Source organism: Leptonychotes weddellii, chromosome 11 (genome assembly GCF_054177405.1).
Source record: "Leptonychotes weddellii isolate Sample4059 chromosome 11, ASM5417740v2, whole genome shotgun sequence".
NCBI lineage: Eukaryota > Metazoa > Chordata > Mammalia > Carnivora > Phocidae > Leptonychotes > Leptonychotes weddellii.
Genome location: NC_138379.1, coordinates 61,878,654 through 61,894,663, shown reverse-complemented (window position 1 = coordinate 61,894,663; position 16,010 = coordinate 61,878,654). Strand labels below are relative to the sequence as shown.

Here is a 16,010-nt window from a genome sequence, read left to right as displayed (position 1 = left end):
TTAACTTTGTGAAGGTCAGAAGTGTAATCAACAGAGGTGAAAATTACTTATGCTTATCAAAAGATAACCTGGTAATAGTGCTGAACAAGAAAAACAAAAACCAGGAAACAGGACTCCCGTTGAAAACCATGGTGAGAACCACAGTCTAACACATCTTCTTACAAACCAATGCGTTCTGACATAATGCTTTCACTTGAGTCATCTCTGCACCAAATGCAAACTCATCTGTCATTCTATTTCAGTGGGAGAAGATTCCTTTTCTTCTCCAATGTTACAATTTGGGAGATGGGACACAACACTTCTGGCACAAACTAGTGAACTTACCGCTCTCGTCATCTATGTTGAATCTTCCGAGACCACTGCCGTCCCTGATGGAGTACTGGATCTCTCCATCCCTCCCAGAGTCGTCATCTTGGGCAGCCACTTGCAGTACACTTGTTCCGATGCGTGAGTTTTCTTTTACAGACCCAACAACAGCAAAGTCTGGGAAGTAGGGAGTATGGAGGTTTTCGTTGACATCCACCACCTCCACTTCAACAAAGGAAACAGATGACAGAGACACTGGTCGCCCTTTGTCTTTGGCCCGAACCGTGAGGTTATAGAACTGCTGCTTTTCATAGTCCAGTTCTTTGCTCAAGCGAATGGCACCACTTGCTTTATCTATTTCAAATCTCCCATTATAGTCATTGACCAAAGAATAGCGCACTTGACCCCCTAGCCCAAGATCCGGATCATGGGTCTCCAGCCAAGCAATGACAGTGCCAATGGGGAGATCTTCAAGAACCTTCACACTGTAGCTACTGGGAATGAAAGCCGGGGAACAGTCATTGACATCATCCAAGAAAACCTTAAGAGTGACAACCGAAAACAGCTGATGGCCACTCTCTGCCTTGTCTCTGGCTTCTATTTTTAAAGAGTAGTTCGCTTTAGATTCCCGGTCCAATTGGTCGGCTACATAGACGATTCCAGTTGAGCTGTTGATAGCAAACTGCTGCGTATCCGTCAACACTGAGTAAGTCACTTCACCGTTAGAACCCAAGTCTTTGTCTCTGGCTTCCACTTGAATTATCTCAGTGCCAATACTTGAACTTTCGAGAATGTTAACTGAGTAACTGTCTTGGAGAAAAATTGGGCTGTTGTCATTAGCATCCTCCACATTGATGGTCAGCAACCTCCATGAAGATTTTTGTGGATTACCTAAGTCGTAGATGGTGATATTAAGGAGATAGAGGTCCGTGTGCTCTCGGTCCATTGGCAGAAGGACTTTAAGTTGCCCTGTCTCCATATCGATATTAAAGCAACTGTCCATATTCCCATCAGATATTGTAAACAGCACCTTTCCATTGAAGCCAGAGTCGGCATCATAGGCTTTAATCTTCAGGATGTTGGCCCCAACGGGCAGATTCTCCTTCACAGCCACATCAGAAGGAAATGACTTGTCAAAATGTGGTCCTTGCCTATTAACTGAATAAAAGTCAAGAAATCCATCTTCCAGGTTCAGTTTCCCATTTGCTTTTGCCTTAATGAGTAGTTTCTCTGCCAGCTTTTGAGCCACACGAGTTTCTCTGCAACTGAAGCTCTTTGAAGACACCTTCCCATGTAGAACTGAAATGTTAACAGACATGGGGTCTGCAAAATTCTCTCCATCGGTTGCTGTAATCCTGAGGGCAAAATTACCATTTTTGATACCAGAATTCATCAATGACTTTTTAAGCTGTAAAATACCGGAGTCTGGGTTTAAATAAAAGAAACCGAGTTCATTTCCAGAGATGATTTTGTACTTTACAAGTTCAAGTTCATCAATATCAATTGCTGAGACAGCTGTGATGTGACCCCCAACTGGAAAGTCATAGGAAATAACTCCCTGGCAAGCCACTTTCTCAAAGAGAGGGCTGTTGTCATTGACATTTCCTATTCGAATAGTCACATTTACTTCACTTTCATGGCGGTATGGCGAACCCCAGTCGGAGGCTCTTACGATGAACCTATAAGTTTCTGGGGAGGATTCAAAATCCAATTCTTCAGTTGTGCTAAGAACACCTGTAAACTGGTTAATGGCAAATGGTAACAAATTCAGACTGGCAATACTATAGGTGATGTACCCATTTTCTCCTTTATCCTTATCAGAAGCCGAAACCATCAGAACACTTGTGCCCACTGGGACACTTTCATTCACAAAAGCATCATACACCGGCTGCTGAAATTCTGGGGTGTGGTCATTCGCATCTTCTATGCCAACGGTGACTTGTGCTTTCAAATCTCCTTCCTTGTTTGTCACTCCCAGCTTATAAACCTCCTTCTTAATAGTATTCAGTGGCTGTGCTGTGACAATCAGACCTGACCGAGGATTAATTTTGAAGTACTGTGCGTCCTCACCAGGAGATAATTTGTATTCCACATCAAGCGGTTCAGGACTTAATTTTACTATAGCAACCACGACACCAGGAGGGGAGAATTCACTAATGCTCACATCATACATTTCTTTTTCAAATCTAACTGGGACGGTGTCTTTTTGGGGGTTGGCAATGTGGATGATCTTTGCTGCTGAAAATTTCTGAGGTGACCCCTTGTCTTTTGCTTGAAGAGTGAGGTTGTAGCCATAAGGAAAGCTCCCCCAGTCGACCTTCTTTCTCTCCTTAATCTTGTACTCATTCATCCACCTGCCTTCCTTAGCCAGGAAGAACTGATCTAGAGGATCCCCAGCCACAATGGAAACAGACTCAATCTCTCCATTGGCCCCCTCATCTAGGTCATCGACTGTCACCACAGCGTATGTCGGCTCTTTGTCCAGCGAGAAAGGAATGTGAGTGACCACATGGAGAGTTGGAGCGTGTTCATTTACACGTTCAATGTGAACATAAAGCTTCGCAGTACTGCTTACTCCATTGTTTCCGTAGAGTTTCATCCCCCGGTCCACAGCCAAAATCTCCAGATCGTATCTATTCTTTTCATCATAATTTAACCGCCCACTTAAAGAGATGACACCACTCGTGGGGTGAACTGAAAAGAGATCAACTTTGTTTTTAAAGTAGTAGTAGAATTCTCCATTGGAGCCGATATCGGCATCTGTGGCGGTCACCTGGGCAACACTAGTCCTTAAAGGTGTGCTTTCTGCTATTGTAACAGAGTACGTTGTGGGTGAAAACAAGGGTCGCAGATCATTCATATCTAAAACCTGTATGCTCACTTTGGTCCATGCTTCCAGATCCTCTCCTCTGACAGAACCTTTTACTACCAATAAATAATTGTCCTGAATCTCCCGATTCAATATGGCTGAATTGCCACCTTTAGTTCTTATTCTGAGGAAACAGAAGTCTGCAATGATGACTTCCTCTGCTTTGAAGAAGCCTTCCTCATCTCCAGATACAATTCTGTATTTGACATCCCAGGACAGATCTATTAAGGTGATGCCCATTCTACCCTGGCTGTGGACGTAGGTCCTTGCGGCTGAGTTCTCACACACGGTAGCATTGTACACAGGGTGCGTGAAGTGGAAGCCAAGGGACCCGGTCCCCGGCAGCCCCTGGGACACCGTGGCCAGAAGCTTGAGAAGCAGGAGGATGAGGCAAGAAGGGGGAGGCCGTGTACCCACACAGTATCCCATAGTTATATCCATCGTATCATACCTCCATCCTGGAAGGGGCGGGGGGAGAAAGAGAGAGAAAAGATAAATTAACCTATGGGAAAGTGGGAGAAGGTGTAGGAACTCGCTGCGATGAAACAGTGCTTTTTAAAAACTTCATTATAAAACCTTCTTACCAAAACATCAATGCAAGAAAAAAAAATTAGAGACCTCACCATACTAGATGGCAAGGAGTTCAAAATCACTAGGATTTAACTTTGCATTGTTTGATTTTTATAAATCACACTTTTACACTGCTGCTGGAATTGTTCATTGGTACAAGATTTCTTGCATTCTGAAGGTCAATTTAGAAATATGTACTAGAAGCCTTAAAAAAATGCATCTACCTTTCACTTAGAATTACCTTCTAGGCTGTTACCCAGTGGAAGTAATTAGACAAGTGTACATTTAAGGTACAGTTTAAGACAAAAGAATTGAAAAGATACTAGCTGCCTATCAATAGAAAATCAAATAATTTCATTGACTACTACATCAAAAACTAATAATGTACTATATGCTGGCTAACTGAACATAATAAAAAAAAGAGAAAAAAAGAAAATCAAATAATTTGCAGTGCATTCATAAAGTGAAATACTGTGCAGCCCTTAAAAATAATTATTTTTAGGGGCGCCTGGGTGACTCAGTTGGTTAAGCGACTGCCTTCGGCTCAGGTCATGATCCTGGAGTCCCGGGATCGAGTCCCGCATCGGGCTCCCTGCTTGGCAGGGAGTCTGCTTCTCCCTCTGACCCTCCCCCTCTCATGCTCTCTCTCTCTCTCATTCTCGCTCTCAAATAAATAAATAAAATCTTTAAAAAATAATAATAATTATTTTTAAAATGTACATTTTCAAATGTGGTAAGATATAATGCTGAGTGGAAAAAAGATCATAAAACAGTATGGGTGGTTATGATTGTATTATTACTTAAACATCTCAATGCACAAGTGCAATTTTACATTTAAAAAGGATTAACTGTGTTGTGGGATCTGGGGGATTATTTGCATTTTCTAATATTTTTCCAAGTAACGTTGTTCATCAATGGTTATATAGTTACCTTTATAACTTTTAAAGAAATGCTTATAAGGCATTATCAACTTTTGTTGTGCTAACTTTAAAACTGACCATGATTTATACAGAATCCAATATCATGAGGCTGAGAATTCAGGCCCCTAGAAGCACACATGACATAATTTAATTCTGTTGAACTAGTCACCATTTATCATTAATAAATGATAAATTTATGGTGTCTCTACGTGGTTATCTCCTTTCTGGTTTTAAATTAGTTCCAATTACTGGCTATCAGCTGAAAAATCTCCTACAACAGTTTAACATCTTAAAATATTATCAATTGTTTTTGTAATTTATAAAACACTTTTATACCCAGGGTTGGCAAGGCACACATTATTTTACCCTTTTAGTAGATGCAACTAGACAACTTCATTCTCCTAGTAGCAGAGTCGGGATTAGAACCCAAGCCCTCTGCACACCCCTCAAGGCTTTCTCATTTCTTTTTTCCAACTCTGCCTTACAGAAGACTCTAAAGCCGATTTCTGGGCACACATTTGCTTGGTTCCAACTGAGGATGAAATATGTCTTGCTGCTGTCATCTGTTGAAGCAACTCAGGAGACGGGAGTAGCAAGTAGAAAGAGTACAGTTTAATATAGGGATTTCATAAGCAGAATAGACAGTACAAATGAAAAGTGGAAAGATGAGATAACTTTTTATAAAAGGAAAGGAGTTAATTTCACATGCAATTGCTTTGGCTGTCCGTCCTTAGGAAGCGGCTCACATGCTAAGTGTGAGAAGCCGTAAGTCAGATGTAGTAGGCTCAAATAGCCTGCCCAGGCGAATGGAGAACTCCCCGGGACAGTGCATTTAGAGCTGCCTCTTCGAGGAGCACACTTGGCTGACACATGGGAGTGACAGATCCCTCTTTAGGGACCACAGATATAAACCAGCAGAAGCTTTATTAATACCGCATATAACTCAATAGACTCTTATTTCATCATCTGAGAACGCTCCAAAGTAGAGGAGGGATTTTTAGGTTCACTATGAACATAATGGAATGAGACAATGCTCTTCCAGGGAATGACCAGAGGCCATCGATAGCCTCTCAACGGAGAAAACTGGGGTTACTCCCAGCATCTCCAGGGAAACGCAAATTCAGTCTCTGCCTCATTTCCCACTGGCCCTTCTATGCCGAGGGCACAGCCTACAAGCATGGTTTTGCTGATACTTTGTCAAATGAACTTTTCTTAGTCCATCTCATATCCCCATTTTCAACCCTGACTGAAGAGAGGAGCTGCATCTGTGCATCAATCTATTACCAGCACGCAGCACCACACATCCCACACAGGAGACACACAGGACATCAAGGTACTGATGTAACCAGGGGCCCAGAAGCCTTTAACACGCTCAGTTTCCAAATCCCAGAAAATACACACATCTCACTTCCAGAAACAGACTTAAGAAATTATATGAACTCAAAGAAGCCTTAAAGATCATCTGGTTTGATCTCCTGACTTTATGCATGAGGACACTGAGACCCATACAGATAAAGAGACTCACTAATACCAGGTCTCAAGACTCCCAGGCTCAGAGCTGATACCACATGGAAACGTGTCAACTGAATTAGTTTTTCTTTGAGTTATGTAACAATTTTAGGGTTGTGGTTTATCATCACTTTGCAGGGATCTTTGTCTTCTGACACTTTGTTAATCTCCCCAGTGCTACTCCCTCCTCTAAGCAGTTAACTGTAAGTAAACATTTAAGTGCCCCGGGGGGCAGTTACTTCTATAAGACCTTCCGGTGAATCCTTCACAGCACAGAATGCTGTCATAACATGAAAAAACATCATTCGATTTAACTCTTCGAAAGTTGCAATGTTTGCATGCTGAGTTTTTCATTCAGCAAGATACACTGCCGCAATTTTTTTTCTTATAACACAGAGTCAGGAGTCTTACATGCAATAGAAAACACTACAAACCACACTGAAATGGAACAGCATTGCTGTGTACAGAAATTTGGATTTAACTCCAAAAACCTGAGCAGGACTAAGCTTGTCAGCTTCAGTTGAGACCAAAATATGTCATCAAGTTTTGGCATCTTTATTTTGGAAAAAAAAAAAAAGTCCTATTTGGCACCAACTATTTTAAAAACCTGCAGTTTTCTCCATTGACTTAGAAAATAAATCAGTGCTAAAAGTGAGGAATTCTGTAAAATTCTGAAAGTAAACACTAGAATAAGATTTTGGCTCCTTCTTTTTTTTAGCATGCTAAGACAACTGTTAAGTTGTTTTTAAAAAAAAAAAAAATAGTATGCTTTTCCACACTGAAGCCAAGCTATCTGTGAAGCCAATATGATAGTTACGGTGTTTTAGATGCTCTGCGCATTGATTTATTCTACTGCTTCTGGATTATTTTAAACAAAGCACTTAGTTCCCAACCTCAGAGCCTATTTTCTCTGACTTAGTAACATAATCAATATTTTTTGATATAATCTCCAAAGAAATCATCAAGCCATCAATCTTGGAGACATTATTTTTCAGAGCAGTTGGCTGTGCCTCCCCCATCCTGCCCTGTGAGCTCGGAGAGAGAGAGGATCTTAGCCTGAGACTCAGAAGGGCATGGGGAGTTTTCTTTCCATAAATGAATAAATACGGGTGACCTTGGGGGCAGCTCACAGCTCTTACAAAGGCCATCTCTCTGAGCGAGCCTGGACTCTGCAGGGTACCTCTACTTGCTTGGGTAACCTGGGGAAGCTCTTTTCTGACATCATTAAACGGGCCTCCTTAAATCGCTGGGATTTCTGAACGCTAGAAAAGGCATCTTGCAAGAACATTCTATTTTCATTCCATCTCTTACCTTGTATATTTTGAAAGGGTTTTACTGGCAGACGGGGTGCTTGGGAAATGTGCTATGATAGGCTGTAAAACAAAGGTCTCTGAAGGGCCTCCCCTTCCCTGGCATCCTTGATGAAGACGACTTGTGTTAGAAGCTGCACGCGTGTGCGGTCACTGAGTCAGAGGCTCACACATGTGCTGTATGCACAGTGAGTCCCGGACACATGCTCTGGAGCCTGACTGCCTGGGTTTGAATCCCTGCTCTGCCATTTCCTAGCTGTGTTACATCGGGCAGGTTATTTAACCTCTCTGTGCCTCAGTGTCTTCTGCTCGCAAATGGGAACGATAATGCTGACCAAATAAGATCTGAGTTAATAAATATAAGTATTTAAAACAGTTCATGTCACATGGTAAGTATACAGTTGTTAGCTATTCATATCATTAACTAAGGCAGTTTTTAGAGAAGACAAAATCTGTGAGTCACACGATAGGGATGGTGGGGGGTTTACAATCTCCTCTGACACTTCCTTTTCTAGTAGCAAAAGGCACATCAAAGGTAAAAATCTTTATTGAAAGTGAATGATTACTACAGTAGACCCAAAGGTCAGAGAAACCGGACTTGAATCCAGGCTTTGTCACCAACTGGCTGGGTGTCATTGGGATAATACTTGAACCTTTTTAAGTCTCAGCTTAGGGATAATAAGAGCTCCCACTGTCATGTAACAGACAAACGTTCCATAAATATTAACTGACATTACAATGACGAAGGCGCTCAGAAGAGGGGATACAAGATGGAAAACAAATGAAAACTGGGCTAAGGAGAAAGGGTCAAGAAGGAGACCATCCATGGGGTAGCCCAGCCCTAACAGGAAAGCCACCCTTTCACAGACCCCAGATGCCCACCCTGGCTTGGGGTCAGTGCCAGAGAAGGCGTGTGCCCGGGGGCATGGGTGCCAGAGAAGGCGTGTGCCCGGGGGCATGGGTCAAGGGCTGTGGCCGCAGCTCTGTAATGGACTCCAACGCCTACACGTCTACTTTACAACTCAGGAAACTACAGCTGCAATAGGGAGCTACTCCTCAGACCTGGCATTTAATTCCTGAGGAGTTCTAGCAGGACTCCTCCTTGCCGTGATGAGTCCCAGGACAGCCAGATACTGCTAAACCCTATCTTCCTGAGCAGCCTATTCTGATACTGCTCGAATTACCATCCTCGTGGCACTACTTTATGTTCTGGGTCTTTGCTCCTGAAATCAGTTATAGACTGTCTGTATGACACATTTGGGAATAAAGTTTTACTCTCTGGCTAACGCTAATGGCTGCCCGAAGAGAAGAAAAAGTGTCTACTCTGTAGTTTTCTCAATACAAACCACTGTAGCTAGAGAGTGCAGAGGACAATATACTAGGCAGTCAGGTCACAAATAATTCATGTCATGCCATTATTCAGATTATATCATGATATACTGAACCAGGGCCATGTAAACTCACTGAGTTTTACAGTCAAAAGGATCATAAAATTGTCTAGTGCAACACCCTAGTTTTAAAGTGGAGGGAACACGTTGGGGAAGGTTAAGTGATCTGGACAGGGTCACACAGCTTGCCGGTAAAAAAGCTAAAATTGGACCTCAGGTCTCTCCTGTGACTGCAGCTCACTGCTGCCACCTCATTTAAGAATACAGGTCTCTACTTGTTCATCTCTACAAATTTTACTCATCTTCTTAGATTTAACTAAAATGCTTACCTACCCTGTGAAGCAATCCCAGAGATTTCTATTCAAAAGTGAGCTCCAGTCCTTTTTTTTTTTTTTTTAAGATTTTATTTATTTATTTTAGAGACAGGGAGAGAGAGTATGTGAGTCAGGGGAGAAGCAGAGGGAAAGGGAGAAGGAGAGCCTTTCAAGTGGATTCCGCGCTCAGCACAGAGCCCCACACATGACCCTGACTGAGATCATGCCCTGAGCCAAAATCAGGAGTTGGTCGCTCAACCAACTGAGCCACCCAGGCGCCCCCAAAGTGAGCTCCAGTTCTAAAGCTGTGATTCTGAAGCTTTAGCGAACATCAGAATCCCAGTGGGGCTGGGCTCCATCCCAGAGTTTCTGGATCAGTTGGAAGAAAATTTATAATTCTAGCAAGTTCCCAGGAGATGCTGGTCCTGGCACAACCATACTCTGAAAACCTGCTCTGAACTTGTCTGTATTTTATCTATATGTTCCTCTCTGATAGCACTTTCTTCCCTGTATTAAAGTTACTTATGTGTGTTTTTAAATTACGTGCTGGACAATAATCTCTCTTATTTTTTTTTTATTTTATTTATTTATTTGAGACAGAGAGAATGAGATAGAGAGAGCATGAGAGGGAGGAGGGTCAGAAGGAGAAGCAGACTCCCTGCCGAGCAGGGAGCCCAATGCGGGACTCGATCCCGGGACTCCAGGATCATGACCTGAGCCGAAGGCAGTCGCTTAACCGACTGAGCCACCCAGGCGCCCCTAATCTCTCTTATTTCTTCTTCTCACAGTACCTATCTAACAAAGTGCTTAGAAAAGGCAAAAATTTGATAAATGTTTGTGGAGTAAAATTTGTCTGGTCAGCATCCACTATAACTGTATAACATGCTTCAGAGAGAAGATCTAAATGAATCATCGGACAAATCAGGAATTATGATTATAAAACTTATGGATCCTGGGTAAATAGCTAGTCCACCATTTCCCAAACCATGTCCCATGACACATTACTTTATGACACAGGAATAGGTGTGCAACTAAAACATTTTAGGAAATGCAGGTTGAATAAACAGATTTGTCACTTTAAAACTTCTTGGAGCATTTTGTATGCTCCAAAATAAACGTCCCCCTTTTCCTGTCCTTAGTCACCTCTAATAACTTACCCTGCTTTGCTGTCTCCTTATGAAAGCATGGTGTCTGTTGTCTATCCCCACTAGCAGAAGTAAAGTTCTCTGGCACTTGGTCAGGATTCAGTGAATACCTGTTGCACACACAAATATACCACTCGAACTGTGATTCTAAGGTGTATAATAACATGCACAACTTCTAAAATCTATTTCACCATGAATTTCCTCCCCATCCCCCCACCCCCACAACAGCCACCCACAAGAGAAGAAAGGGTATTTTCTGGAATACAGCTGGGGAGACACCAATGGAGCCCAAGCTAGACACTGTGGCCCACACAGGTCAAACAGCTGCCTGGAAAACTTCGGGGGTGGAATGTAATCCCAGGATTCTTCAGACGAGTTCATTATTCTTCCTATACCGTATCACTGGGTATGGATTCTCATTTCAACTAAGCTGGGAGTTATCCCTGAAGAAATGGCTTCAATACTTGTTATATAAACACATCTCCGTGTTCCAACTGAAGAATGAGACAACTGTTCCGTAGCTGGCTATGCTCTTCTCTTTTCTCATTAAAAAGAAAAATAAACGGGTGCCTGGCTGACTCAGTCGGTGGAGCGTATGACTCTTGATCTGGGAGTCGTGAGTTCGAGCCCCACATTGGGCATAGAGATTATTTAAAAATAAAATCCTTAAAAAAACCCCAGAAGTTTCAAAATCTATAAATAACAAAGACCAGCATGAGGGGGAAAACCTTATTAATGTTAAATAATCACCCACATAGTCTCATAGTTTTTGTTATCTATTTTGACTGAAGTCAACGGTGAAAAGCAGTTTGCCAAATCCAAAATACTCTTGAGACGTAAAACCTAAAACCAAGTTCATTTTTCACTCCTCCGAGGAAAATCCTGCTTGTCTGCTTGAGCCCCGAGTCTAAGCAGAGCTTTACAAGCAAAAAGAGTATTTCATCGACAAGGATATGATATCACTCCTGTCAGTCTAAACAAGGACAAAAATCCCAAACCAAAGTCTGCAGTTGGTTCTGCCAACCAGCCAAGCAGACCATTACCCAAACCCAATCTTTTTCATTATTATAATACTATAAATGCTAATTTTTCTAGTGGTGCAAATCTTTCTATTGTTTAAAAGTGTCTCTCAGGAGAAAAGTTAATCAGCATGAAGCAAGTGTAATTCACGGTGGTTCTGAGAAAAATGGAAGATTCAGCCACACAGAGGCAGTGTTATGAATACCCTCCTTTATTTTCTCCCCAGGTGCTAGAAATATTTCCATACAACACTGGTTAATGTCAAGTATCATTTCATCAGTAAATGCTTCAAATTCAGGGGTAATTCAACCAGGGGCTATCAGAAGGAAAGATTAGCATGTTGTTCAAGCCTTTTAAAAAATCATTTCTCCCTCTGGAGAAAAAAATTCGTCACGGCGTAAAAGAAAAAAAAAATGTATGGAGAGGATATAATTTGCTCCTACACTTGGCTGTCCAAGAAAATGTTCCAGAAAAATGCATGATTTCAATTTTTCTCTGGTGGGCCTTGCTGCCAGAAACCAAAGGGTAAATACATTAGTATTCACTTATGCTCAAGATTTCTTTAAAAAAGAAAAGCAAGGAAAAAGAAAAAACCCTTTTCCAAAAAACAGCATTTATTATGGAATAACTGCCTGAAAGAGAATAGAACCCAAACAGTTTCAAACAGAACAATGTCTTTAAACAGTGTTCAATCCAAGAGTTAGGAGGGCAGAATGCAGGTGAGGGAAAAAGCTGCCCTCTGCTTGCGACATTCTGATACAATCCACATTTACTGCCGTGCTAAGTGCCTGGGGCCTGTCCTACTTCCAAACGTTAACATCCTTTTAGCCGTCCTGGTGGCCATTCTCCTTTAAAAAAGTGATTCTCCTTCAAGGTAAAGAGTATTCTACATAGTAAAATCAGGAATCAGGAAAGCAGGATGAGGGGGAGCTTCCCTCAGCTCATCCCTTTCCTGCTGTGGTAAGTGGTGGTAATGTCAGGGCAAGAGGAAGTGAATACATCCATGAAAGGGCAATGGTGGGGGGTGACGGTACACCGAACTCCAGGACCTAAATGAGGGAGAGGGGGTATAAGGCTTCCCTTTTCTGAAAGACCTGAATGGCCAAAGGAAGATGTGATAAATGACAAAACATCCTCAAGACTGCGGATGACTTTTGGGAGAATATAATTCAATTCCAAATTTCTCCAAGGTTACACGTGGGACCAGGTCTTACTCTGGACAAAGTGGACCACAAACTCCAGACGGCAGTTCCGGAAATGTCTCTGTGTTTGGCTGCATGTCTCCCCAGAGGTAAGGCAGCAGCATGGAGCTCTCTATACTGTACACAATACAGAATTGCTGAATGATTCTAATGAGAAAAGAGATCCACAGGCTAATACTGATGGGTCACCTCGTGAAGGCTGGGCAATGGGCAGATAAGGATGGGGGAAAAAGAATACAAGGAATGGGTGTGCAAGAAGTAAGGAAACAATATATCAGGAAATTGGTGAGAATTGAAAAAAGTATCTCAGGCAGCAATCCTGATAAAACTCAAAAAGGAGAAGAGATAACAAAACAGCTTGACATATGGAAGAGGGACACACTACGGAGAGAGGTAGGAAATACATTATAAGAGGAGGCAAAGAAGATTCTTTGGGACTAGGCAACAATAAGCGTCGCCAGGATTTCAAAGAGCTCACATGTGGGTCAAGAAATGCAGTCTGGAAGTTTTGCTGACAGCCCAGAAACCTTGTCAGTCACATCTCCTCACATCGCCATCGCCAACAACTATGTCTTAGCAAACAAGGCAAAAATGCAAATTGGGTTCCTTCAGCTCTCCCACACTCCCCATTAAGGCTATTTATTATTGACTGATGGGTTGATGCTGACATGGCCTTGATTAGTACCCAGTGCTAATGAGACCAGGGTCGTAGGTTCAATCCCACAGGGGGCTACACACAGGTCTACTCCTGAGAACAGGTCAAAAAGGACAGGTGAGCATCCACTACTCTCCATCTCCACTAAACAGTTGAGGCTGCAGAATCAGACATCAGTGGGGTCTCGATGTCCACTTAAGAAAACATATTTCTTGAGAGGGGCAGAAGACATTTGGAGACATTTCTGTAGATAGAGGATGAAGGAGTGATCAAAGACCCTCCAAAGAGTTAGCGATTCTCAGCATAGCCACCCTGAGCTCTCTCTACTAGGTCCAGGAACAGGCTTCCTCTCCCAAAGCAGCCATAAATGGATTCAGTGGGAGACCACTCAGTGCATCAGAGCCCGCCTGACAGGAGCTCTGGCCCCAGAGGCGCTGCCACAGAGAAAAGGCAAAGGCCAAAGGCAGAGCCCATCTCTGGAGAATACCCACCAAGCACAGACAGACAAGGCTGATCAAGTGAGCTCAGCCTGAGATGCTGAAGGACTTTCTACACCTCTGTGAATACTACCACACACTGCAATTTTGACAGAATTAGGAGCCAGCATGCTGGGTGTGGCTAACGAGGTGGCTTCCTGAGATACTCCCGGACCCTCCTTCCTGGTATCCTGACATCCTTTTTGAAACTGAAAGCCAGACCTAAGAAAGCAGTCAAACGTACTAAGTTCAAAAAGAAAATGAGCATATAAGAACTCGGTGAGTTCAAATCCAGGGTTTTCCGGAGGTAGAGTTGATCAAAGTTCATGGCCGATGAGGAAAAGGAGGGTGTCACTAAGGTCCAGGCGCTGGCTGTCTGTGAAGAGATGACAGGAACCCTATAGCGTCAACCTCCTGACCGGCCTGACACATCACGCTTGCCCCTCCACAGCGTTCTACTACAACCAGCCATCACATACCTAAAACCTGGCGATCTCCTGCCCCCACTGGGAAACTGCAACATCTTCCCTTTCAGGATAATAAAGACCAAAACTGTCACCATGGAAAAGGTTCTGCCAAACTTGGCCCTGACTGCTTTCCTATCATCTCTAACCAATTTGCTTTCCAGCCACACTGGCCTTTTTTCAGTTCCTGGCAGATCACATCAGGTGCCCCCTCATGCTGTTACACCTGAGTTCCGCTCTCTTCCCATTCCTGGTTCCCCATCATGGAAACACACGCACACGGTCAGAAACCCCCAGTTTCTGTATCCTTCGGGACACATGTCTCTTGATCCCCAAGACTAGCTGTGGCCTCTTGTGATACGTCCTTACCGCACTCGCAACATTTCCTTCATGTGCTTATTACCATTATAATTATATTTTAGCAAGACTATTTGATTAATATCTGTGATCTCAACCTGACTATAAACTATCTGAAGGAAGGGACTGTCTCCTATGGTCACCATTGTCACTCCACACCAAATGTACTGTTTGGCACATAGTAAGTGCCCGATAAATAATTTGCTACTGGATGCACTATAAATGTCTTACGACACCCCAAGAAAATGTAGAATTAAAGCAGTGATTCCCAACCATCCTCAACAGAGGACATCTGGCAATGTCTGCAGATATTTTGTATTGTCACGATAAGGAGAGGGTGACTACTGGCATCTAGTGGGTACAGGCTGGTAGGATGCTGGTAAACATCCTACAAGGCACAAGACAGCCTCCCAAGCTAAGAATTATCTGGCCTAAAATGTCAATAGTGCTGAGGTTGCGGCTGGATTACAGGAACTAGGGCAATTCTTTCGAGAAGGGTAGAACGAAGTGTGTAGAAAGAAATGCTTCCCAAGTGCGTGGTTCACAGCAGTGACACAGCACAGAGTTCCTCTGCTGCCCGAGATGGTCCCCAGATAAGGCCCAGGGAGATCAGCAATGCGTATTTGGTACTAAGAATTGGGCTCCCCTCCGCTAGGGCTGGGATGGCTTCCATCCCCACAATATGAACCTGGCTACATTCTGAGCTCTCCATCCGCAACACAGAACGAAGAAACCTTCACCTTTCCGTGGTAGAGCCATGTGACCTGATTTCTCCGGGAAGGATTCACGTGTGGCAAGGCCATCAGTCACCCTGACAGCTAGAATCCCTGTTTGCTCCCAAGGACTAATGTTCTCCAGTTTTCCACCACCCTGACTTGGATCTCACTCTTTACAGAAGCATTTATTCTGCCAACAAAATCAAGACCCAGCAAGATTGATCTTTCCAGGTCAATAGAGGGCCACCTCTCTAGAGGTTTACATGATTTTCTCTGCATGGCTACTAAGACCACAGCCTCCCAAGTATTCGAACAGCCACACCTCTTCCATGGCTTTGGGGGGATCATTTCCCTCTGCAGCCTGGTGAACAAGCCAGGGATATCACCCCCCTGTATCGAGAGCCCAAGCACAGTTCCCACAGTGGTGCCACAAGCTACAAGAACCTACACAGATTTTTAAACACCCCTTAACATCCACAGCTACTGGCAAGTAAATGTGATTGTTACTTCGACAAGCCTTGAGCCAAGTCCTCTTTTTTGTTGTTGTTATTAAAGATTTTATTTATTTATTTGACAGAGAGGCACAGCGAGAGAAGGAACACAAGCAGGGGGGGTGGGAGAGGGAGAAGCAGGCTTCCCGCTGAGCAGGGAGCCCGATGCGGAGCTCGATCCCAGGACCCCGGGATCATGACCTGAGCCGAAGGCAGACGCTTAACGACTGAGCCACCCAGGCGCCCCTTATTTATTTATTTGACAGAGAGAGAGACAGCGAGAGAGGCAACACAAGCA

The 16,010-nt window shown here is 43.3% G+C and overlaps 1 protein-coding gene across 1 annotated transcript in view; it reads right to left on the bottom strand.

Annotated features, from left to right (window-relative positions):
- The window catches only part of FAT3 (FAT atypical cadherin 3), a 503,865-nt gene extending 500,248 nt beyond the window's left edge, over positions 1–3,617 (bottom strand). Inside the window, exon 1 of the mRNA XM_081799014.1 lies at positions 325–3,617. Within this exon, the coding sequence (XP_081655140.1) occupies positions 325–3,616 (3,292 nt within the window). The 5' untranslated portion in view covers position 3,617. The remainder of the gene's footprint in view (positions 1–324) is intronic.
- Positions 3,618–16,010: the final 12,393 nt, after the last annotated feature.